Consider the following 22,910-nt stretch of genomic DNA (forward strand, 5'->3'; position numbering starts at 1 on the left):
AGGTAAGGCTAATGTTTCTTACTAATCTTCATTCGCTCCTTGACCTTCTCTTTCTCTCTTCCAGCCTCAGGACAGAACGGTGAGAAGAGGGATGAGGAGGAGGGAGAGGAGGTGATGATGATTCTGGTGCAGGAGCGGCTCAGACAGAGGAGGAAGGACCTGAAGCGTCTGGCCAGGCACCTGGCTCCCCTGGAGCTCTACCTATGGGAGAGGGAGGAGGAGCAGGACAGGGGGGGAGGAGGGCAGGGGGCTGTAGCCCTGCTGGAGAGATTCTCCCTGGGGGCCAGTCTGAGTAACAGCACCCTGACGGACTGTGGGCGCCCCCTGGTGTACAGCGATGGAGACACGGCCGAGAATTCCGTGGCTCTCTCTCCTGACCTGCACAGCAAGCCTCCTCACAGGTAGACTCAGGCATTCTTGATGAAATTTGTATCTGTCAGAACTATTTGTTAAGAAATCAATCATTACTTTGAAACCTTGTCCTTTTATGGCCATTGTGGCAACGTCAGGCAAGTTGATTGGACAAAAGTTTCTCTTTGGCGGAATTTGTGGTGTAAACTATTTTTGTTTTCAGCATCAGCAAGAGAGTGAGGGTGCAGGACCGAGCAGACAAGCCTGGAAGTCAAGTAGAAGTAGTTGAGGGTGGGAGCACCCAGGAGGAAGACCAGAGCTGCACGGGCCCAGCCCAGGACCCTGCTGTGGGGGAGGACAGCCCCTCTCTGACCCTGCCCGTGGTGGGGACCTGGGAGTTTGAGCTGGAGGATGCAGAGTACCTGCGTTTCCTGGAGCTCTTCCTCAGCTACGTGTTGGAGAAGGACGTTCCTGACCCAGACGCAGGCTGTGACCCTCCCCTGCTGAAGGGCTTCTGTAGCCAGCTGAGAGAGAGGGAGCTGCACTCCCTCACCTTCGATGTCCTCACCACGCTCCGCCGCCGCCAGAGAGATGGGCGCCAAGCGACCAGGAGGCAGGGGGGCAGTGACGCCCCCGTGTTCAGAGCAGGACACTGCTACAAACCAGTACTCGTTACCACCCCTTTGTTTCTCCACAGTGAGCCCCCTACACCCAGACCCAGCATGTCTGTCAGTGTCCTGTCCCTTCCTGGGCTCAGGACTGGCAGGCAGCAGGGGTTGTTTGGCTTCAGTCTGCAGGCCAGGTCAGCCAGCCCAGCTCCAGAACCCGCACCTCAAAGAAGCCGCCTTGGCTCGAAGTCGAGCCCCGGTCAGAGTTCTGTTCCCTGGGAGCAACCATCGGAGGGCTGGGCGTTCGGGCCCCTGTGCTCCGTGGAGGCTGTAGAACTGCAGCAGGAGCTGGAGCCCAAGCTGGAGGCCCAGTTCCCAGGGCTGGGCAGGCTGTTGGAGTGGATGGTGCGCTGGGCTGATAAGAGGGTGTTGTTGGGACAACCCAGCCGGATGAAGGAGAGGGAGGCGGGCGGAGGAGAGGTAGCTGGAGGTGGGGTGGTTATTCGGGTCAAAGCCTCGGCTCCTGCGGTGCTCACGGCCCTCAGCATGTTGGAGCACAGGTACACCGCCGCCCTGCTAGGCATGGACCACTACAGCGCAAACTTACAGGTGAGTACATAGTGTTCTATGAACTGTTTATTAACCAGATATAAGATGTGTGTGGGCTGTGTGCCATGAGTGATGAGAACCACCAGACTTGGCATAGACCAGAATTCTCTGACAGGTTTCCTTTCTTCTCATTATCTCAAATCAAATGTTATTGGTCACATACACGTGATTAGGAGATGTTATTGCGGGTGTAGCGAAATGCTTGTGCTTCTAGCTCAGACAGTGCAGTAATATCTAATAAAGTACACAACATATACACACAAATGTAAGTAGGAATGAATTAAGACTGTATACATATATGGACGAGCGATATCAGAGCGGAACGTACTAAGATACAGTAGAATAGTATAGAATACACTATATACATAAGACATTTGTAATGCCAGATATGTAAACATTAAGTGACTAGTGTTCCATTCCTTAAAGTGGCCAGTGATTCCTAGTCTATGCCTATAGTCAGCAGCCTCTAATGTGCTAGTGATGGCTGTTTAACAGTCCGATGGCCTTGAGATAGAAGCTGTTTTTCATTTCTCTCGGTCCCAGCTTTGATGCACCTGTACTGACCTCGCCTTCTGGATGGTAGCGGGGTGAACAGGCAGTGGCTCAGGTGGTTGTTGTCCTTGATGATCTTTTTGGCCTTCCTGTGACATCGGGTGCTGTAGGTGTCCTGGAGGGCAGGTGGTTTGCCCCCGGTAATGCGTTGTGCAGACCACACCACCCTCTGGAGAGCCTTGCGGTTGCGGGCGGTGCAGTTACCGTACCAGGCGGTGATACAGCCCGACAGGATGCTCTCAATTGTGCATCTGTAAAAGTTTGTGAGGGTTTTAGGTGTAAAGACAAATTTCTTTAGCCTCGTGAGGTTGAAGAGGCTCTGTTGCACCTTCTTCACTACACTGTCTGTGTGGGTGGTCCATTTCAGTTTGTCAGTGATGTGTACGCCAAGGAACTTGAAGCTTTCCACCTTCTCCACTGCAGTCCCGATGTGGATAGGAGGGTGCACCATCTACTGTTTCCTGAAGTCCACGATCATCTCCTTTGTTTTGTTGACTTTGAGTGGGAGGTTGTTTTCCAGGCACCACACTCCCTCACCTCCTCCCTGTATGCTGTCTCGTCATCGTTGGTAATTAAGCCTACTACTGTTGTGTCATCTGCAAACTTAATGATTGAGTTGGAGGCATGCTTGGCCACGCAGTCATGGGTGAACAGGGAGTAAAGGAGTGGACTGAGCATGCACCCTTGTGGAGCCCCAGTGTTGAGGATCAGCGGAGTGGAGGGGATGTTTCCTACCTTCACCACCTGGGGGTGGCCGTCAGGAAGTTCAGGAACCAGTTGCACAATGCGGGGTTCAGACCAAGGGCCTTGAGCTTAATGATGAGCTTGGAGGGTACTATGGTGTTGAATGCTGAGCTATAGTCGATGAACAGCATAGTTATTCCTCTTGGCCAGATGGGATAGGGCAGTGTGCAGAGTGACGGCGATTGCATCGTCTTTTGATCTATTGGGACGGTAAGCAAATTGAATTGGGTCTAGCTTTCTTGGGAACAGGAACAATGCTGGCCGTCTTGAAGCATGTGGGGACAGCAGACTGGGATAGGGAGAGATTGAATATGTCCGTAAACACTCTCTCCTTTCTCCCCTCCACCCCCAGGTTCCAGAGAGGCAGTGGACAGTGGCTCCAGTGTTGCAGCCTGAGGTGGGCTGGAAGCTGGAGAGGGAGAGCAGTGTGGATACAGGTTACCCTGCATCAGCTGGCACACCCATTACTCTGCCAGACCAGGATCCCCAACACTGCGAACTGTCCTAGTGAGTGTGTGTATGAGTGTTTTATCGTTTTCTCATGGCTCAGAGAGAATCTTAATATATTTCTGTTCTACAGTGGCTCACAGACTGAGGGGGTGGAACGAGTGACATCCCAAGAGACCTCACAGCTTTCTGACCCTGTGGGAGTGAACTTAAACCCTGAGAGTGGGGTGGCAGACTTCCCAGACAACAAGTGTGACCTTTCTGCTGAAAAAGGAGAGGAAAGCAATGCTGACGAGGCCTTGAGGTCGTCAGCCTCTCTCGCCATCCTCAACATCTCTGTCCACATCAAGAGCCTCCGTCCAACACTGAGCCCACCAGGCCAGGTGGGCACTGCCAATCACACCATGAGCGTTCCTCTATGTTGCTAGATGAAGTGTTTGGTTGGCACCTGGTCACTAAGTTTGTCTATCCTTTCTTCTCCCCAGGCATTAACGCTGGCAGATCTACGGTGCTCAGAGAGGGAAGAGGACATTGTCAGCTCTCAGTGAGTTCTGGGTGTGGGAAACATAGGGAAAAGTGATTTCTTTGTTGTTGTTCTCATTTACTATTTGACTCCAGAGCCAAACCGTGGCTGGTTGGTCGAGGTGAGTTGGTAGGCTACTGTTACCGTGGTGATAGTAAACAGAAGCTACAGTTTGGTATGACAGACCATAGAAATGGATTCTATTCATTCTATTTCTACGTGACCGACACTGTGGATTGTAACCAAAGCAGCAGCCAGTTACTAGAGGGCTTGTTTTATGTCTCTTTGGAAAAGTCATTTCACATCATGTTTATGTTTACATGAATGTTTGTGTGTTCTAGAGAGGAGGAGGCAGAGAATCTGCTGTCGCATGGCTCCCTGAGAAGACCATCAGATATTACTGAAGAAGTGACAAGAAATATGTACGTGAGCCCAAACAAAAACACACTGTAACACACTATTGTTTTGTATCCTTTTAGTTCCATATAAAATATTACAGAGGTACTTTGGTTCACTACCATTCAAAACTGCATTTGTGACATTTACCTGGTCTGTTTTCTCCTCCTCAGAACTCTGAGTGAGGGTTCAGGATCAGACGGCCCTCCCAATGCCAGCTTCCAACCCCTTCCCGGGGCAGGGCCTCAGGCTGGGGCTCAGGCAGCAGACTCTGCCCCTAACGGCGGACTGCCCCAGGAGAGCACCAATACGACCCCTGCCCCTGCCTCTACTCCCAACCAGACCCTGCCTGCCCAGACAGACCCTGTCAGACAGCTCTTGCAGGATGAGCTATTCAAACTGGTCCAGGTGGATATAAACATCAGACAAGGCAGAGGATAATACATAAATGTATGTATGTAGCCATGGACAATTTCACGATTGCTTCGTGTTTCTCTCTTCAGTTGCAGCAGATCAACTTCATGAGTTTGATGCAGGTGGTCGGAGCGTCGTTTGTCAACCTCCCAGTTTTACAGAACAACACACTCCCGGCCCAGTCCAATGTGCCCTATCCACACCCCAATACGCCTCTGTCCCACCCTAACACTCTCCTCCCTCACCTGAATCTGACCCCCTCCCAGAACAACATGTCCCCTATGCCTCAGACCCAGAGCTCGGTTCAGGCCCCTCTTGCCTCGGAGCCCCTGTCTGGGGGACACAGACGCGCAGACCAACCCCCCATCCACGAAATGCAGCCATTGGCCGTCCACCCTGAGCCGTTGAGAGATATCCAGGGGCAGACCAGGACATTGATCTCATCCTCTCATGGGCTTCAGACCACTGTGGACCCCACCTGCAGTGCCCCTCTGCTACTGCCCTTTGGTGGTAGTTCACAGGTTACTGCTCCCTACAGCTCAGGACTGAAGCTGCTTCAGCTGCACCCTCCCCTGCTGTCCCTCCAGCGGCATGGTAAAACGGCCCCTGTACGTGAGGCCTGGGGACCCCCGTCTGAGAGGAGACCCAGCACTGCCGTGCCCCCCCACCTGAACCCCAGCCAGTATGACCCAGCCGCTCTGAGGAGGGCAGAGGAGAGATCGAGGGAGGCAGAGAGAGAGTCCACCGCGCCACCATCACACCTCAATCTGACACAGTATGCCCACTATCCCTCCAACCAGGCCCCCAGGAACACACTGCCCCCGCTCCAGAATCCAGAGACCAGGGTGGAGAGGTCCAGAGGGACTGAGCCCCGTCACCTGCCTCCTACCCTCCCATCCCACAGACCTCCCCCGGTCCACGGCCTCCCCCTCCTCCGCTTCCACCCTGACCCACGCCCCCCTACGACCTTCGCTCTCATACCCCTCCCACACTCCTCCAGGCCCCTGACTGTCATCCCAGCAGCCATGGGCCACAACCCCAGACTACAGCTACTCCAGAGGGACCCAGACCCTCCTAGGATGATGCTGCCCGAAGCCACCCCTCCGGCCCGCGTGCCACATCTCATCCCTCTGGGGGAGCTGATGGGCTGGGCTGCAGGGAGACAGAGGGGGCAGAGGCCAGACTCCAACTCCTTAGAGTGGACCCACAGGCACAGAACCCTACCCCTGCAACACCCTCCACCAGCACCAACTCCAGCAGGAGGCAGAAGAGACGAGTGGAGAGGTTGAGGAGAGAGGGAGAGAAAGCAGAGGTCACATTTAGACCGGAGGACTCCATCATACTCCCGCTAGAGTGCAATGAGGACGAGCCTGCAGAGCCTGTTCTTGGGGAGGGCTATGTCTTCCCTCTTGGGACATTTGACTCCGTGCTGACTGGTCAGGTATTGGTGGACAAGGCACTGTCTACTGCAGCTGAGCTCCATGCCTTTGCCTCTACACACAAGAGGCCTCCTGAGAGCCACGATGCCTGCACCAACACAGACCCAGCTTCTCCTCACTCAGATACAGGCATTTCTGCCCAACCTACTGTCACTTCTGCTGCTTCTGGACCTGCTGCTCTCCCTCCTGAATTGTTCCTGAATCTGCGGTTCCCTAGAGACCCTCCTGTCCACGACACAGAGACATCGGGGGAGAAACCCGAGAGAAACACGGTGAGAGGACTATTTAATGACAGAATCGAGTGGAACGTTCAGTACACCGGTACAGATCATCTTTACTATTTCAGGCATTTTATGAAATGCTACTTAATGGTCTTATCTCTCTCTCCCTGCCTCTCCGGATGCACAGGGTCATCAGTTCATAAATGTGATAGATCTGGAGGATGGGGCCCTGCTACAGGAGTTGCCATCGTGCCCCCGCCCTGCGGTGCAGGACCATGACGTCACCCCGTCTCAGCCCTCTCCCCCCACCTCAGCACAGCTCCACCTGCTGGCAGCCTCCGTCACCAACTCAGCCCCTTCGGAACTCACTGCAGACACCAGCACAGAGGACGACCAACCCCAAGCTCAGCCAAGTGGTCTGAGTCAATGTAATCGATTCACTCTGCTAAAACAACAGAGTTGTACGCCGTATATTGTCTCTGTCTGCAATATGTCCTGTGTCTCCTCCAGGCTTCTCTGTAGCGTCCCTCCCACCTGCCCACCCTGAGCCCAGTGGAGACCCAGTGACTCGCAGTCTGCTGCAGGAGAGGAGAGCCCCAGGCCGCTCCCTGGAGACCCATCGCGGAGCTCCATCCAGGGCCCCAGTGATCCAGGTGGCTGCCCGTCTGTCTGAGATGGACGCCCAGCTAGCTGCCTTGCAGAACATTGCAGATCACATGGAGAGAGAGTTTGCCAATACCAGACTGGTAACGTAGCTTTGGGATTTACATTTCTGCACCTCATCCTGCCTGTCTACTTGTCGGCCTGATGATTGGCAAGTCAGTGAGTCTGCTGATAGTCCGTATGTGTAATATGAATTATTCCCTCTCTTAGCTGGTGAGAACCATTGAGACTCTGGGTCCTGCCATGGCTCCTGAAAGGGTGGAGGGAAGAACACCAGTGAACAAGACAGTGACTCTGGCCGTCTCACCAGAAGGTCAGATCCACAGTGAAGGCGTCTCCTAGCAGAATTCGGGCTAGGCGAAGCGGACGCCTATGCTCGCATACTCCTTTCAAAAATGTGCATGGAAACTAGTTGTCTCTCTTAGAATGTCAACACAGGTTTCATTGAGGAACCCCGTCCGTAGTTCCCACTCCTACTACTCGGAGTAGTACTTTTGACCAGTCACAGAAGAAGGGGCGTGGACTTCAGCTACCGAACTTCGACTTGTGTGCTCAAACATAACCAAATGTTGCTATAATGTATGCGCTAACCGTTACGACTTGGAAGCGTGCGCCAGGCTTGACACCAGACCAAACGTCTTGACACCAGACCAAACGTCTTGACACCAGACCAAACGTCTTGACACCAGACCAAACGTCTTGACAACAACAGCAGTTCTGCCATACCCCCCCTGACTCTGTATATGTGTGTATCCTCTCCTTTTGAGCAGGGTGGCGATCACGTCTGTCCGTGCACCATGACCCTGAGCTAGCGGGACTTCGACAGGAAGAGGAGGAGCAGGAGGAAGGACCTGATAGTGTCGTAGTCAGCTCTGCTCCTTGGGTTGTGAAACAGCCCTCCTCTCTTTCTCCTCACGCTCATGCTGTCCAGAGAACCTCGACCCTGCACCAGCCCACACCCACAGGTATAGCAGCACTCTGCAACAAGCATTCCCACTGTGGGAAAACAATTCTTAACAAGTGTCAACAGATCACTATTAGCTTACCTTGTCATGGCATTGTTGATACATTATTGGCCATTGGATCCTATGGAAATATCTCCCTAGTAGATAATGGTGAGCCATGATGGTGTTAGTGTGATTGCAGTTCTTATGAGTCCCTAGTGGTTCGGCAGGTGGTAGTGGTCTGTTGTGCCGTTTCCAGTTACCAGGCTACCATCTAATACTCATCTTACTGGCTCACCACAGTTGTAACTTTAGTGTCTGTCTACCCGAGCACCACACATCCCTGCTTGGTGCCTCTAACCAGGCTGTCTGACCTGAGGTCTACAGTATATTAACTGGAGTTCCGTCTGCGTAGAATGGCATCTCTGTCTGTGGTTGAATGGCATCTCTGTCTTGTCTGCGGTTGCAGGCCTGTGGTTGTCTCCCGTCAGACCAGAACCAGAGCAGCATGTGTGGGAAATGGGTCAAGGTAAGAGCCGTGTCAACACACACTGTCACACACACCTGGCTGGGACTCGGTGCTGTTACCTAACTCTGCATACACACTTGTGCTGTAACCGATAGAGACTGCGAGTGGACACGTGTCCTTCTGCCCCTGAACAAGGCAGTACATCCCACATACAGGCACGCTCACCTTGTAATGGTACACCTGGTACTTGCATGTCTCTGGTGCTAGTTTGTGTTTCAGGTCGACATACTTGGAAGAGACACTGGACAGCTGCACAACTCACCCCCTTGCAGCAGCATTCAGATCTGTATCATCCTATTTAGTAAACTGTATGTTGATTGTGTTCCTCTTGCAGATTTAACAGACACTATGGATGGAGCACCTGGAACGTAAGTATGTGAAAACTGATATCGGTCATCTATTTAGGAACATGTTAAATGATCACTGTTGGTTACCCTCTGTGTGAGCATTATTCCATAGATGTGATAGTTCAAACCACAATCACATATTATTCTCCTCCTGCCTTTCCGGTCTTCCTCAGATGGGCAGAGGAGACTCTGGGTCTCAGTGGGCTGAGTGATGTGGCAGACATCTTGACGGAGTTGGTGAGGGGGGGAGGCATCTCCCCCACGGCCCTGGGGCTGTCGCACACCCAAGCTGCCCGCCTCAACAGGTAGGAACCTGCATGGTGAACAGCTCTAAACCTACTCCTCCTCTGATTGTCACCATCTCGAGCACTTTTGACTGGCTCTCAGCAGTGATGTGTTTGTGATTGACAGCAGGCTGGACCAGCAACAGAGCGGCAAGGCGAGACAGAGGGGCATGCGAGCAGAGGAGGAGAGGCGAGAGCTGAGGGTTTGGATGAGAAGGAAACAGAGGGAGAAACTGGTCGAGTACCGCAGACAGAGGGAGGAGAAGAGGGAGAGGGAACGCAAACCCTTCTCGGCCCCAGTCACACTGGTGAGAGGCTTCTGACTCGCATTTACATTCTGTGTTCTGATGATTTTTTCAGTGCCTTCATTCAGACACCATTTCTCTTCACAGAAACCAACGTCCAAAGATATAAACATCAATAAGAAAATCAAGGAAGAGAAAGACAAGTATGAGCACGAACACAGATACAGACATACAGATAGATACACTACCGTTCAAAAGGGATCACTTAGAAATGTCCTTGTTTTTGAAAGAAAAGCACTTTTCTTTGGTCAATTTTAAAATAACATCAAATTGAACAGATTGTACTTTTTTTATTTTTTTATCTGCCGTTTCCAGCTCCAATAGTCATTTACAACATAAATGACTATTGGAGCTGGAAACGGCAGATAAAAAAAATAAAAAAAGTAATATCTACATAGGCGTACAGAGGCCCATTATCAGCAACCATCACTCCTGTGTTCCAATGGCACGTTGTGTTAGCTAATCCAAGTTTATCATTTTAAAGGCTAATTGATCATTAGAAACCCCTATTTGCAATTATGTTAGCACATCTGAAAACTGTCGTCCTGATTAAAGAAGCAATAAAACTGGCCTATACGGTAATGTACATGCAAGTGTTCCAAGTACTAGAGGCGTGTATGTGTGTTGATATGTTGTGTATTTGGACCTTTAGGACGGTTCTGCTGGAGCACCACAATCAGCGGGCCCGCGATGCCTGTAGTCTGATCACAGACCTCCTCACCACCCCACTGACCCTGCCCACTAACGCCAAATGCACCCTGAACCTACCCTCCACCTCCTCACGACCCTCTTCCACACGACCCCTTACAGCTCAGACTGTCGGCAGCACCCGCAGCAGCCCCAGGTACACCTCTTAGGGTATTCACATCTGGGTGGTTTTTAAGAACAATTTGTTTTTTTAGAACAGTTTTCAACAAATGTGTCTAAAACTATAATGAGAGGGATAGAGGATGATCCTTGTCGTTCTGTGACGTCCCAGAGGTCGTAGTCTCTCTGTTGGGGGGAGGAGGAGGACCAGTACCAAACTCCAGACTGGGAGAGCCCGCTCTCTCTCCTCTCCAGGGGTGACACCACGTTCAGAAAGAAGGCCTGCGTCATCAGGAGGGCAGGAGACACTGACTTCCAGATTGGGACTGCACAGACCAGGTTAAGGCTTCTACCATCCACTAACAATCTCTTTTGATTTTGGTGTTCTAAGAATATCTAGGGGTTTACGCTCACAAAATGTATTGATATGTGATGACCTGGGATCCATAGCATTTAGAATGTTTGGGTAGAATGTTGCCAGATGCAGTGACTGACCAGTGTGTCTGTTTCCTGGGCGTTAGCGAGTTTTCTGCCAGGGGATCGTCTCTCCCACGTGACCCGGCGGGGTATGATCACAGACCTGAGGGGCAGGACTGGGACTGGGCCGATGACACCCAGCCAGCAAGGTGAGACACTGCCAAGCTGTTGAGTAATCTTAGTAGCCATGTTTAGGCAGGGTTGGGGAGTAACAGATTACATGTAACCATGTTACATGTAAGGGCTTACAAAAACCCGGTAACTGTAATCCGTTACCAGCCAAAATATTGTAAACAGATTACAGATACTTTTGAAAAACTAGATGATTACTTTTAAATTCAGAAAGAATGTTTGAGAGAGAGAACAAAAATCGTCAACATTTCTCTGCTTACTCAATGACATTCAAATCAGCATTGAAAAAAAGTGAAAGTTGAAGTGTGTTCCACCTGAGCGAGTCTGACCACAAGTCAGAGACCACTATGATGACACACCAAATGTGTTTGATGGATCGCGGTAAAAGAGCAGGAATAGGCTTTTGTAGGCTGCAGTCCAAGCTATGTCTTCCTATGGTGCAACTGCTGTCGGCACCCAAAGATGATCCAACTTGAATAAACGCCTGGAGTTAAGGATGACAGCAGTGGTGTAGTCTACGGCGATACGTATATCCTTTACTATTGATATCTACATAGCACATTGATGTGAATCACACTGCTGCTCTTTCATTTAGCTATCTGCTCCTTACGGATTGTGGTTGTTGTAGATCGCTGTTCACAAATCTAAATGTCTATTTGAACCCAATAATGGTTGAACTCAAGAAGTTTAAGCTGCCTATCAGTCATTGTTTTTGAAACCAGTGGACAGCCAGTGAAAAATGTGCTCTTGCAACTGCTGCATAGTGCGGATCCCAGCCAATGGAATAAAAGTGGGGTGTTCAATCTAATTCATGCTGATGATTCAAATAAATCCATAGGCTTAATGGACACATGCTCAAACTCGCACACTTATGATAGACTTAAAGGGGCAATCTGTAGTTGCTACATCCATTTTTGGATGTATAAATGTCATACACACATACAGTCAGTCAGTCAGTACCAGACAAAGGTTTGGACACACCTACTCATTCAAGGGATTTTCATTATTTTTACTATTTTCTAGATTTTCAAATAATAGTGAGGACATCAAAACATGAAATACACATGTGGAATCATGTAGTAACAAAAGTGTTTTTTATATTTCAGATTATTCAAAGTAGCTACCCTTTGCCTTGATGACAGCTTTGCATTCTCTCAATCAGCTTCACCTGGAATGCTTTTCCAACTGTCTTGAATGAGTTCCCACATATGCTGAGCACTTGTTGGCTCCTTTTCCTTCACTCTGCTGTCCAACTCATCCCAAACCATCTTAATTGGGTTGAGGTCGGGTGATTGTGGAGGCCAGGTCTTGGTCAAATAGCTCTTACACAGCCTGGAGGTGTGTTGGGTAATTTTCATGTTAAAAAACAAATGAGAGTCCCAAGTGCAAACCAGATGGGATGGCGTATCACTGCAGAATGCTATGGTAGCCATGCTGGTTAAGTGTTCCTTGAATTCTAAATAAATCACAGATAGTGTCACCAGCAAAACACCATCACACCACCTCCTCCATGCTTCACGGTGGGAACCACACATGCAGAGATCATCCATTCACCTACTCACACTGTGAAGTCCATGGAGAACAAGAGCACCTCCTCCCAGCTGCCCACTGCACTGAGGCTAGGTAACACGGTCACCACCGATAAATCCATGATTATCGAAAACTTCAACAAGCATTTCTCAACGGCTGGCCATGCCTTCCGCCTGGCTACTCCAACCTCGGCCAACAGCTCCGCCCCTCCCCCCCGCAGCTACTCGCCCAAGCCTCTCCAGGTTCTCCTTTACCCAAATCCAGATAGCAGATTTTCTGAAAGAGCTGCAAAACCTGGACCCGTACAAATCAGCTGGGCTTGACAATCTGGACCCTCTATTTCTGAAACTATCCGCCGCCATTGTCGCAACCCCTATTACCAGCCTGTTCAACCTCTCTTTCATATCGTCTGAGATCCCCAAGGATTGGAAAGCTGCCGCAGTCATCCCCCTCTTCAAAGGGGGAGACACCCTGGACCCAAACTGTTACAGACCTATATCCATCCTGCCCTACCTATCTAAGGTCTTCGAAATCCAAGTCAACAAACAGGTCACTGACCATCTCGAATCCCACCGTACCTTCTCCGCTGTGCAATCTGGTTTCCGAGCCGGTCACGGGTGCACCTCAGCCACGTTCAAGGTACTAAACGATATCATAACCGCCATCGATAAAAGACAGTACTGTGCAGCCGTCTTCATCGACCTTGCCAAGGCTTTCAACTCTGTCAATCACCATATTCTTATCGGCAGACTCAGTAGCCTCAGTTTTTCGGATGACTGCCTTGCCTGGTTCACCAATTACTTTGCAGACAGAGTTCAGTGTGTCAAATCGGAGGGCATGCTGTCCGGTCCTCTGGCAGTCTCTATGGGGGTGCCACAGGGTTCAATTCTCGGGCCGACTCTTTTCTCTGTATATATCAATGATGTTGCTCTTGCCGCGGGCGATTCCCTGATCCACCTCTAAGCAGACGACACCATTCTATATACTTCCGGCCCGTCCTTGGACTCTGTGCTATCTAACCTCCAAACGAGCTTCAATGCCATACAACACTCCTTCCGTGGCCTCCAACTGCTCTTAAACGCTAGTAAAACTAAATGCATGCTTTTCAACCGTTCGCTGCCTGCACCCGCACGCCTGACCAGCATCACCACCCTGGATGGTTCCGACCTTGAATATGTGGACATCTATAAGTACCTAGGTGTCTGGCTAGACTGTAAACTCTCCTTCCAGACTCATATCAAACATCTCCAATCGAAAATCAAATCAAGAGTCGGCTTTCTATTCCGCAACAAAGCCTCCTTCACTCACGCCGCCAAACTTACCCTAGTAAAACTGACTATCCTACCGATCCTCGACTTCGGCGACGTCATCTACAAAATTGCTTCCAACACTCTACTCAGCAAACTGGATGCAGTTTATCACAGTGCCATCCGTTTTGTCACTAAAGCACCTTATACGCTCTAGTCGGCTGGCCCTCGCTACATATTCGTCGCCAGACCCACTGGCTCCAGGTCATCTACAAGTCCATGCTAGGTAAAGCTCCGCCTTATCTCAGTTCACTGGTCACGATGGCAACACCCATCCGTAGCACGCGCTCCAGCAGGTGTATCTCACTGATCATCCCTAAAGCCAACACCTCATTTGGCCGCCTTTCGTTCCAGTTCTCTGCTGCCTGTGACTGGAACGAATTGCAAAAATCGCTGAAGTTGGAGACTTTTATCTCCCTCACCAACTTCAAACATCTGCTATCTGAGCAACTAACCGATCGCTGCAGCTGTACATAGTCTATTGGTAAATAGCCCACCCATTTTCACCTACCTCATCCCCATACTGTTTTTATTTATTTACTTTTCTGCTCTTTTGCACACCAATATCTCTACCTGTACATGACCATCTGATCATTTATCACTCCAGTGTTAATCTGCAAAATTGTAATTATTCGCCTACCTCCTCATGCCTTTTGCACACAATGTATATAGACTCCCCTTTTTTTTCTACTGTGTTATTGACTTGTTAATGGTTTACTCCATGTGTAACTCTGTGTTGTCTGTTCACACTGCTATGCTTTATCTTGGCCAGGTCGCAGTTGCAAATGAGAACAAATGAGGTGAAATAAAAAATAAATAAATCTCACAAAGACAAGGTGGTTGGAACCAAAATCTAAAATTTGGACTCATCAGACCAAAGGACAGATTTCCACCAGTCTAATGTCCATTGCTTGTGTTTCTTGGCCCAAGCAAGTCCTTTAGTGGTTTCTTCGCAGCAAGTCTCCTCAGAACAGTTGATGTTGGGATGTGTCTGTTACTTGAACTCTGTGAAGCATTTATTTGGGCTGCAATTTCTGAGGCTGGTAACTCTAATGAACTTAATCTGTTACAGAGGTAACTCTGCATCTTCCTTTCCTGTGGCGGTCCTCATGAGAGACAGTTTCATCATAACACTTAATGGTTTTTGAGACTGCACTTGAAGAAACTTTCAAAGTTCTTCAAATGTTCCTCATTGACTAACGTTCATGTCTTAAAGTAATGATGAACTGTCATTTCTCTTTGCTTATTTGAGCTGTTCTTGCCATAATATGGACTTGGTCCTTTACCAAATAGGGCTATCTTCTGTATACCCTCCTACTTTGTCACAACACAACTGATTGCCTCAAATGCATTAAGAAGGAAAGAAATTCCACAAATTAACTTTTAACAAGGCACACCTGTTAATTGAAATGCATTCCAGGTGACTACCTCATGAAGCTAGTTGAGAGAATGCCACGAGTGTGCAAAGCTGTCATCAAGGCAAAGGGTGGCTACTTTGAAGAATCTGTTATTTGTTTAACACTTGTTTTTGTTTTACTACATGATTCCACATGTTATTTCATAGTTTTGATATCTTCACTATTATTCTACAATGTAGAAAAAATAAAAACCCTGGAAAGAGCAGGTGTGTCCCACATTTTGACTGATACTGTATATCCATTGATTCTTGAAGAATATAACTTATAAATGCCTCATGAGCTTAGTTCAAATGTCACACTCCATGAGAACCCACAATATAAGCTTGTGTTTTTCCAATGTTTGTATGGCCTCATAACATGGTTAAAACAATCATTTTGATGTCATGGACGGTCAGTCCTTGTATCCATAGTTGTGTCTATTAATCTGAGAGTGGTTACATTTCTCCAAGCCCATCCCTCAGCTTTTTACCAAAACAGGCAGAGCGACAGTTTTGTTATGGTTTCATCTGTGGATTTTCCATTTAAACAGCTGTTTTCTCTGCTACCGCACGGCAAGCTGTACCGGAGTGCTAAGTCTAGGACTGAAAGGCTCCTCAACAGCTTCTACCCCCAAGCCATTAGACTGCTGAACAACTCTTAAAAACCGCCACCGGTCAATTTACATTGACTCCCCATCCCCTCTTATACATTGCTGCTACTCGCTGTTTGTTTGTTACCTATGCATAGTCACTTCGCCCCCACCTACATGTACAGATTACCTCAACTAGCCTGTACCCCTGCACACTGACTTGGTACTGGTGCCCCCTGTATATAACCTTGTTATTGTGTTACTTTTTATTTTAACCTACTTGAATAAAATATTTACCTTCTTGAACTGCACAGTTGGTTAAGGGCTTGTAAGTAAGCATTTCACGGTAAAGTCTACACTTGTATTCAGCGCATGTGGCAAATAAAGTTTGATTTGATATTATCGAGATATCAAAGTGTCACCAACAAAAAGGTAGCTCTTTTCAGTAGTGCTCAAAGCATGCCATTCCATGAGCGCAGCATTTATTTTTCAACTCAACTCAATGACCCCAATCAGTCCTCCGTGACAACAACATCATAAACAACACAGTAGTGCTGGCTAATAAGTCCTTCGTTTTGGGGTTATGCTCAGGTAAAACAATTTGGCTAATCTATACCTCCATATTTCTAAGTCCTATTCTTGAACATCGAGGGGTAAAACATTTATTGGAATGACTGGAATTCTGATAGGCTTTGGTTTTTAATGTAAAGATATAATTTAATTGTATTATTATATTATTATTTATTATTATTATAGCCAACCCCTAAAGTAAAGTTTTACATCCATATATCGCCAGCTATGTAAACTTTAACATTGATTTATCCTGCAATAGTTGTCGTTCAATTGGTAACATACATTTTTGTCTTCTTCTAATGCCTGTCTTAAAGGGAAAGTCATCTAAAAGTAACAATGTAATCAGATTACGTTACTGAGTTTAGGTAATCCATAAATTATGTTACTGATTACAATTTTTGGACAGGTAACTGTAACGGATTACATTTAGAAAGTAACCTACCCAACCCTGTGTTTAGGTAATACAGATTAAAGTTATAGCCTGTTTCGCCCTGTAGAGTGGAGAAGAGAAGTGATCCAGTCGTCATCTGGATGGAGAGGTGGAGGAGCAAGGGAACAGAGAGAGACTGAAGAGAGGGAGGAGGAGGTGGTGAGCCCATGGAACCCCCCTCCAGAGATCTGCAGGTTGCTGGGGCTGGAGAACTCAGAGGGCCAGGGTGGTGTGGTGGCTAGAGCTGGGGGAGCAGGGCTGGACAGACTTGATACCCTGTCAGAGAGCACTGGCAGCATCCTCAGCAAACTGGACTGGGCTGCCATTGAAAGCATTGTGGCCTCGGAAGGGGCCATCTGATTGACTTCGAGCATCCCCATCGGCATGCAGGGACGAGGATGACTATCTTGAGGGACAAGAGGAGCAGAGGGTCACAAGGGAAGGATCACAACACAACATTAAAACCATTGATGTGCTTATATGCTGTGATATTACTTGAAAGCGTCTCAACTGTTCACGGGAGCATGTGGAGGGTAGTCAGTACTGTGTGTCTTGTCATGCATCCTCTTGGTACCAGCATGTACCAGAGAATCAGCATCATCATATTGGTACTCATGCCATATCTTTGTATTGTATGAGTTTGTCATGTCTATTTTTGGAGATCCAGTGTGTGTATATGACATTGTTGTTTTGAGTTTTAAATACCTGCGTATGTATTTATTTTTGTGTGAACTTATATAACCAGCTGATGTGGGCGGCAGGTAGCCTAGTAGTTTGAGTGTTGGACTAGTAACTGAAAGGTTACACGATCGAAGCCTGAGCTGACAAGGTAAAAATCTGTCGTTCTGCTCCTGAACAAGGCAGTTAACCCACTGTTCCTAGGCTGTCATTGAAAATAATAAGAATTTGTTCTTAACTGATCTGCCAAGTTAAATAAAGGTAAAATAAAAAAAACATGTTGATTTCCACTCAGGAAAAGTAATGAAATAGAGTTTGAATGTAGTCTTTGCTTTGTGGCATAGATCAACATTTTTTGGAAATATTTTTATAAAGACTTTGATAGTACTAGAAAGGGTAAGAATGCCTCTTTTTTTGTAAGATACAGAATCTGCACAAATGGTCAATGACTGGAAGTGACAATATTATCAATAGCTAGAAATGACAACTACTTGGCAGTATTGGCGCTTTTGTTGAAATATTGAAGCAGCTTCCGGGTCACAGTTCAAGTAAACTTTAAAAAAAAACATGGATCCTAACACAACGGGCAACGGTAAATATTACGTTATTAGCAGTTTTTTGGGGGTCAATTTTATAATTAAGCGAATAAATGGTTGCATGGGACAATGTTCGCAGCAAGCATGATTATTCAATATAACGAATGTGAGAGAAAAATTCCTGTTGTTGTTGCTGCTAGCTAGCTAGCTTGTTTGGTAGCTAGCTAGCTGGCGTTAGCTACTACAGCATCTCTGGCTACGACTATTCTTTCAATGAACAAAGCACGCCGAAATGTTTTCGTAATTAAACGGGTTCAACTGCAAAGTAGCTCAACCCAACAGAAGTTTGTATCCTCGTGCAGTTTGTAATGCGCTAGGTAGTCAAATGTATGTGTCATATGCACAGGGTACACAGACACAGTACAATGAGACGCTTACTTGCAGGTTCACCTCAACAATGCGACAACAGTATAATGTATGTATAAAAAAAAAAAAATAACGATCAAATAGAAATTAAATGAAATATGTGTATGAAAATATAATACAAAGGCACTCAAACAAGAACAATAGTTGCATGTGCGATAGGGGGTATGGTTAGCAAAGTATTTACATTTTGCAATATTTTTTGCAATGTAATAGAAGTCGTGTCGTATGTGTTTGTGCATAATATGTACATATGCGTGGGTGAGTGCATATGTGAGCTAGCTTGTGAAATACAATAGCCACTCTGGAGTGTAGTCAAGTCTATCAGTAAATGATGTATACAGTCTGTCTGATTTTTGGTTAGTTCTTGGTATGACGATAGTAACATTAAGTATTGACAATGGTAGTAATTTCATGTTGAGAGAAAGTAGTGAATGAATGAAGCAGCTAGTGTGATTGAATCCTTTCCTTGTCTTTTAGCGTCTGACCAGAGTGATGGAGATATGGCCTCTGTCATGGGATTCTCTGGCTTTGGTAAGTGTTACTTCCATTGGTCTTCATATCAACCTGACGTCAACAACATGTTCACCAGAAATGTATTTTAATAGGTGAGTACAGCATTTTAACACCAGCGTTCCGCTCTTCACTCCAGGAAAGAAAGCTCGCACCTTTGACCTGGATGCCATCTTTGAGCAGACCCGAAGAACAGCAATCGAGAGGAGTCAACAAGTATTAGGTTAGTGACAAATAGCTACGTGCCCTTTAACTCAGTGTATGTGTGTTTTAAGTGTCTAACCTCAGCTGTGTCTCCAGAGGAGAGGCAGAAAGAGGAAACTGGGGACAGCTCCCATACAGCCAAGGCATCAAGCTCCAAACAGAGAGACAGAGCCTCTGCACCCAGGTAACACAAACAATCCCATCCATCCTAACTGACCAATGACTTTCATATGCTCTGAGTTATATTAGCTGTGTGGGAGGGTCATTTCAAAAGGAGTGTTATTACCAGTATGCAGAATTGGCTAGATTATTAAAACCCATGGGTCTCTATTACATACTACCCTACAGGAAGAAGGAGGAGAGCAGTAGTGGCAGCGGCAATAGTGACACAGACTCTGACTCAGAGCTTATTGGCCCCCCAGTGCCCAAACAACTGACTGGTCAGGAGGATGATGAGGACTTGGTGGGGCCACCACTACCACCAGGGTACAGAGGAAGCACAGCTGACGATGAAGACGACGACGATGATGATGATATGGAGGATGATGAAGATGATGTAAGTTTGTTTCCACTTATGACACAAGGAAACGACTAAACATTTTACAGTAGATTTGCTTGAGGCTAAAAACATCTGCTCCCATACTGTTGCTAAACCTTTACATGAGTACATACATTTCTGTCTGCAACAATAAACAATTTACATAAGCAGACCAAATAGGTTCATAATTATGATCTTTATACATTTCAGTCTGTAACACTGAACATTTTTTACAGTCCTGAAGCCACATATTTATTTACTTGGTGTGTTCTTACTATGTTATACCACTGGAGGCCAGTACACTCTTAGCATTTCATGAGACTTGCTTTATCATTCCCTTTTACACAATAATATATTGTGAGTCGACCCAGTGCAATCTTGGTGTACTGCTTGGGAAAGCAAGAGTTGGCTTACTCACACTACCTCCTGATAAACCATAACAAAAAGACATAATTTCAAAGTATGTAGGCCACCGAAATGCACCGCCCAAAGACACTTGGCCAGATGGTTTTCTCCTTAAAAAAGTGTTCTCCCTCATCTCCCCCTCTTTCTCTCTGAGTAGTAAAAGTCTCTTTGCTGTGTGTATGTTATGGGTGATATAGGCCAGACACCCAGCGTTCTCAGAGCAGGTGTGATTTGAGGCCGCCGTGGGGCTATGTGATGGATGGTGGCCTGTGACATGTCGGCCTCTGGTAATAACACGGCCCTCAGGCCAAACGCAGCCCTTCCATTGGGTGTAGGTGTAGCTAGTGGACCCTGCTGTGGGAGAAAACCAGCCTGTAGCATATCACAGCCCATTAAAGCTGAAATATTGTGTATGACAGAGTGCCACTCCACCTTCATGAACACATGTATGACAGGCAACTTCCTGTCCCTCTCTCTCTCTCAGAATCCAGTGAAGAAGATTCCAGACACTCATGAGATTACGCTGCAGCATGGCACCAAAACAGTAAGTATTTTCCAACTTTCCTCTCTATAACACCCCCTCTATGTTTATTAACTGCGGTGTTCTATAACCTTTCCAAAGTGGATTCCAAACTGCTTATTGTTACTCATTGCACTCATGAGCCCGTTTAAATATATATAGCACCCATTAATTTGGATATTTCCCTCCTAGGACTCATTAACAATAGAACTGCCTGGCCTTTGTCTATCAGTACCCGCTAGAGAACGTTGCCGGGCGTCTCCTTTAGCATATGCATCAGATGCATATCAACCTGCAAGGTGCAACAAACATAAGCACCAATGCTTGATAAATAGTGCATAAACTATTATAAACATATATTATTTGTTTATGGGGTAGAACAGCTTTAATATTGCAGATAGATTGTAGCTTCCATCATTGTAATTGTCTGCATCATTTCCAATCCCCCATATATTTTGTTGTTGTATGTACAGTCATGGCCAAAAGTTTTGAGAATGACACACATTTTAATTTTCACAAAGTCTGCTGCCTCAGTTTGTATGATTGCAAATTGCATATACTCCAGAATGTTATGAAGAGTGATCAGATGAATTGCAATTCATTGCAAAGTCCCTCTTTGCCATGCAAATGAACTGAATCTCCCCAAAAAAATCCACTGCATTTCAGCCCTGCCACAAAAGGACCAGCTGACATCATGTCAGTGATTCTCTCGTTAACACAGGTGTGAGTGTTGACAAGGCTGGAGATCACTCTGTCATGCTGATTGAGTTCGAATAACAGACTGGAAGCTTCAAAGGAGGGTGGTGCTTGGAATCATTGTTCTTCCTCTGTCAATCATGGTTACCTGCAAGGAAACACGTGCCGTCAGCATTGCTTTGCACGAAAAGGGCTTCACAGGCAAGGATTTTGCCAGTAAGATTGCACCTAAATCAACCATTTATCGGTTCATCAAGAACTTCAAGGAGAGCGGTTCAATTGTTGTGAAGACGGCTTCAGGGCGCCCAAGAAAGTCCAGCAAGCGCCAGGACCGTCTCCTAAAGTTGATTCATCTGCAGGATTGGTGCACCACCAGTACAGAGCTTGCTCAGGAATGGCAGCAGGCAGGTGTGAGTGCATTTGCACGAACAGTAAGGCGAAGACTTTTGGAGGATGGCCTGGTGTCAAGAATGGCAGCAAAGAAGCCACTTCTCTCCAGGAAAAACATCAGGGACAGACTGATATTCTGCAAAAGGTACAGGGACTGCTGAGGACTGAGGTAAAGTCATTTTCTCTGATGTATCCCCTTTCCGATTGTTTGGGGAATCCGGAAAAAAGCTTGTCCGGAGAAGAAAAGGTGAGCGCTACCATCAGTCCTGTGTCAAGCCAATGGTAAAGCATTCTGAGACCATTCATGTGTGGGGTTGCTTCTCGGCCAAGGGAGTGAGCTCACTCACAATTTTGCCTAAGAACACAGCCATGAATAAAGAATGGTACCAACACATCCTCCGAGAGCAACTTCTCCCAACCATCCAGGAACAATTTGGTGACGAACAATGCCTTTTCCAGCATGATGGAGCACCTTGCCATAAGGCAAAAGCGATAACTACGTGGCTTGGGGAAAAAAACATCGATATTTTGGGTCCATGGCCAGGAAACTCCCTAGACCTTAATCCCATTGAGAACTTGTGGTCAATCCTCAAGAGGCGGGTGGACAGACAAAAACCCACAAATTCGGACAAACTCCAAGCATTGATTATGCAAGAATGGGCTGCCATCAGTCAGGATGTTGCCCAGAAGTGAATTGACATGTCAGGGTGGATTGCAGAGGTCTTGAAAAATAAGGTTCAACATTGCAAATATTGACTCTTTGCATCAACTTCATGTAATTGTCAATAAAAGCCGTTGACACTTGTGAAATGCTTGTAATTATACTTCAGTATTCCATAGTAACATCTGACAAAAATATCTAAAGACACTGAAGCAGCAAACTTTGTGGAAATTAATATTTGTGTCATTCTCAAAACTTTTGGCCACAACTGTACAGTAGTAGTCAAAAGTTTGGACACACCTACTCATTCAAGGGTTTTTCTATATTTTTTGCTATTTTCTACATTGTAGAATAATAGTGAAGACATCAAAACTATGAAATAACATATGGAATCATGTAGTTACCAAAAAAGTGTTAAACAAATCTAAATATATTTTATATAGTAACCACCCTTAGCCTTGATGACAGCTTTCCACGCTCTTGGCATTCACTCAACCAGCTTCATGAGGTAGTCACCTGGAATGCATTTCAATTAACAGCTGTGCCTTGTTAAAAGTTAATTTGTGGAATTTCTTTCCTTAATGCATTTGAGCCAATCAGTTGTCTTGTATTGGGGGGTATACAGAGATAGCCCTATTTGGTAAAATACCAAGTCCATATTATGGCAAGAACAGCTCAAATAAGCAAAGAGAAACGACAGTCCATCATTACTTTAAGACCTGAAGGAT

General features: G+C 46.8%; 2 protein-coding genes across 2 annotated transcripts in view; both read left to right on the forward strand.

Moving 5' to 3' along the window:
• cplane1 (ciliogenesis and planar polarity effector 1) overlaps nt 1-17,605 on the forward strand; it is a 35,519-nt gene extending 17,914 nt beyond the window's left edge. Inside the window, 22 exon segments of the mRNA XM_029654845.2 lie at nt 65-401; nt 575-1,568; nt 3,217-3,371; nt 3,445-3,694; nt 3,797-3,855; nt 4,176-4,256; nt 4,404-4,638; nt 4,734-5,808; nt 5,811-6,355; nt 6,492-6,732; nt 6,815-7,050; nt 7,178-7,280; nt 7,738-7,932; nt 8,381-8,440; nt 8,775-8,808; nt 8,961-9,092; nt 9,199-9,379; nt 9,464-9,519; nt 10,029-10,220; nt 10,356-10,522; nt 10,705-10,809; nt 16,686-17,605. Coding sequence (XP_029510705.2) covers nt 65-401; nt 575-1,568; nt 3,217-3,371; nt 3,445-3,694; nt 3,797-3,855; nt 4,176-4,256; nt 4,404-4,638; nt 4,734-5,808; nt 5,811-6,355; nt 6,492-6,732; nt 6,815-7,050; nt 7,178-7,280; nt 7,738-7,932; nt 8,381-8,440; nt 8,775-8,808; nt 8,961-9,092; nt 9,199-9,379; nt 9,464-9,519; nt 10,029-10,220; nt 10,356-10,522; nt 10,705-10,809; nt 16,686-16,978 — 5,726 coding nt within the window. The 3' untranslated portion in view covers nt 16,979-17,605.
• Nucleotides 17,606-17,706: 101 nt separating this feature from the next.
• Nucleotides 17,707-22,910, forward strand: part of LOC115125345 (WD repeat-containing protein 70) — a 77,774-nt gene continuing 72,570 nt past the window's right edge. Inside the window, exons 1-6 of the mRNA XM_029654852.2 lie at nt 17,707-17,888; nt 18,736-18,789; nt 18,908-18,991; nt 19,069-19,156; nt 19,321-19,528; nt 20,400-20,459. Coding sequence (XP_029510712.1) covers nt 17,864-17,888; nt 18,736-18,789; nt 18,908-18,991; nt 19,069-19,156; nt 19,321-19,528; nt 20,400-20,459 — 519 coding nt within the window. The 5' untranslated portion in view covers nt 17,707-17,863. The remainder of the gene's footprint in view (nt 17,889-18,735; nt 18,790-18,907; nt 18,992-19,068; nt 19,157-19,320; nt 19,529-20,399; nt 20,460-22,910) is intronic.

Source organism: Oncorhynchus nerka, linkage group LG4 (assembly GCF_034236695.1).
Source record: "Oncorhynchus nerka isolate Pitt River linkage group LG4, Oner_Uvic_2.0, whole genome shotgun sequence".
In the NCBI taxonomy this organism is placed as follows: Eukaryota; Metazoa; Chordata; class Actinopteri; order Salmoniformes; family Salmonidae; genus Oncorhynchus; species Oncorhynchus nerka.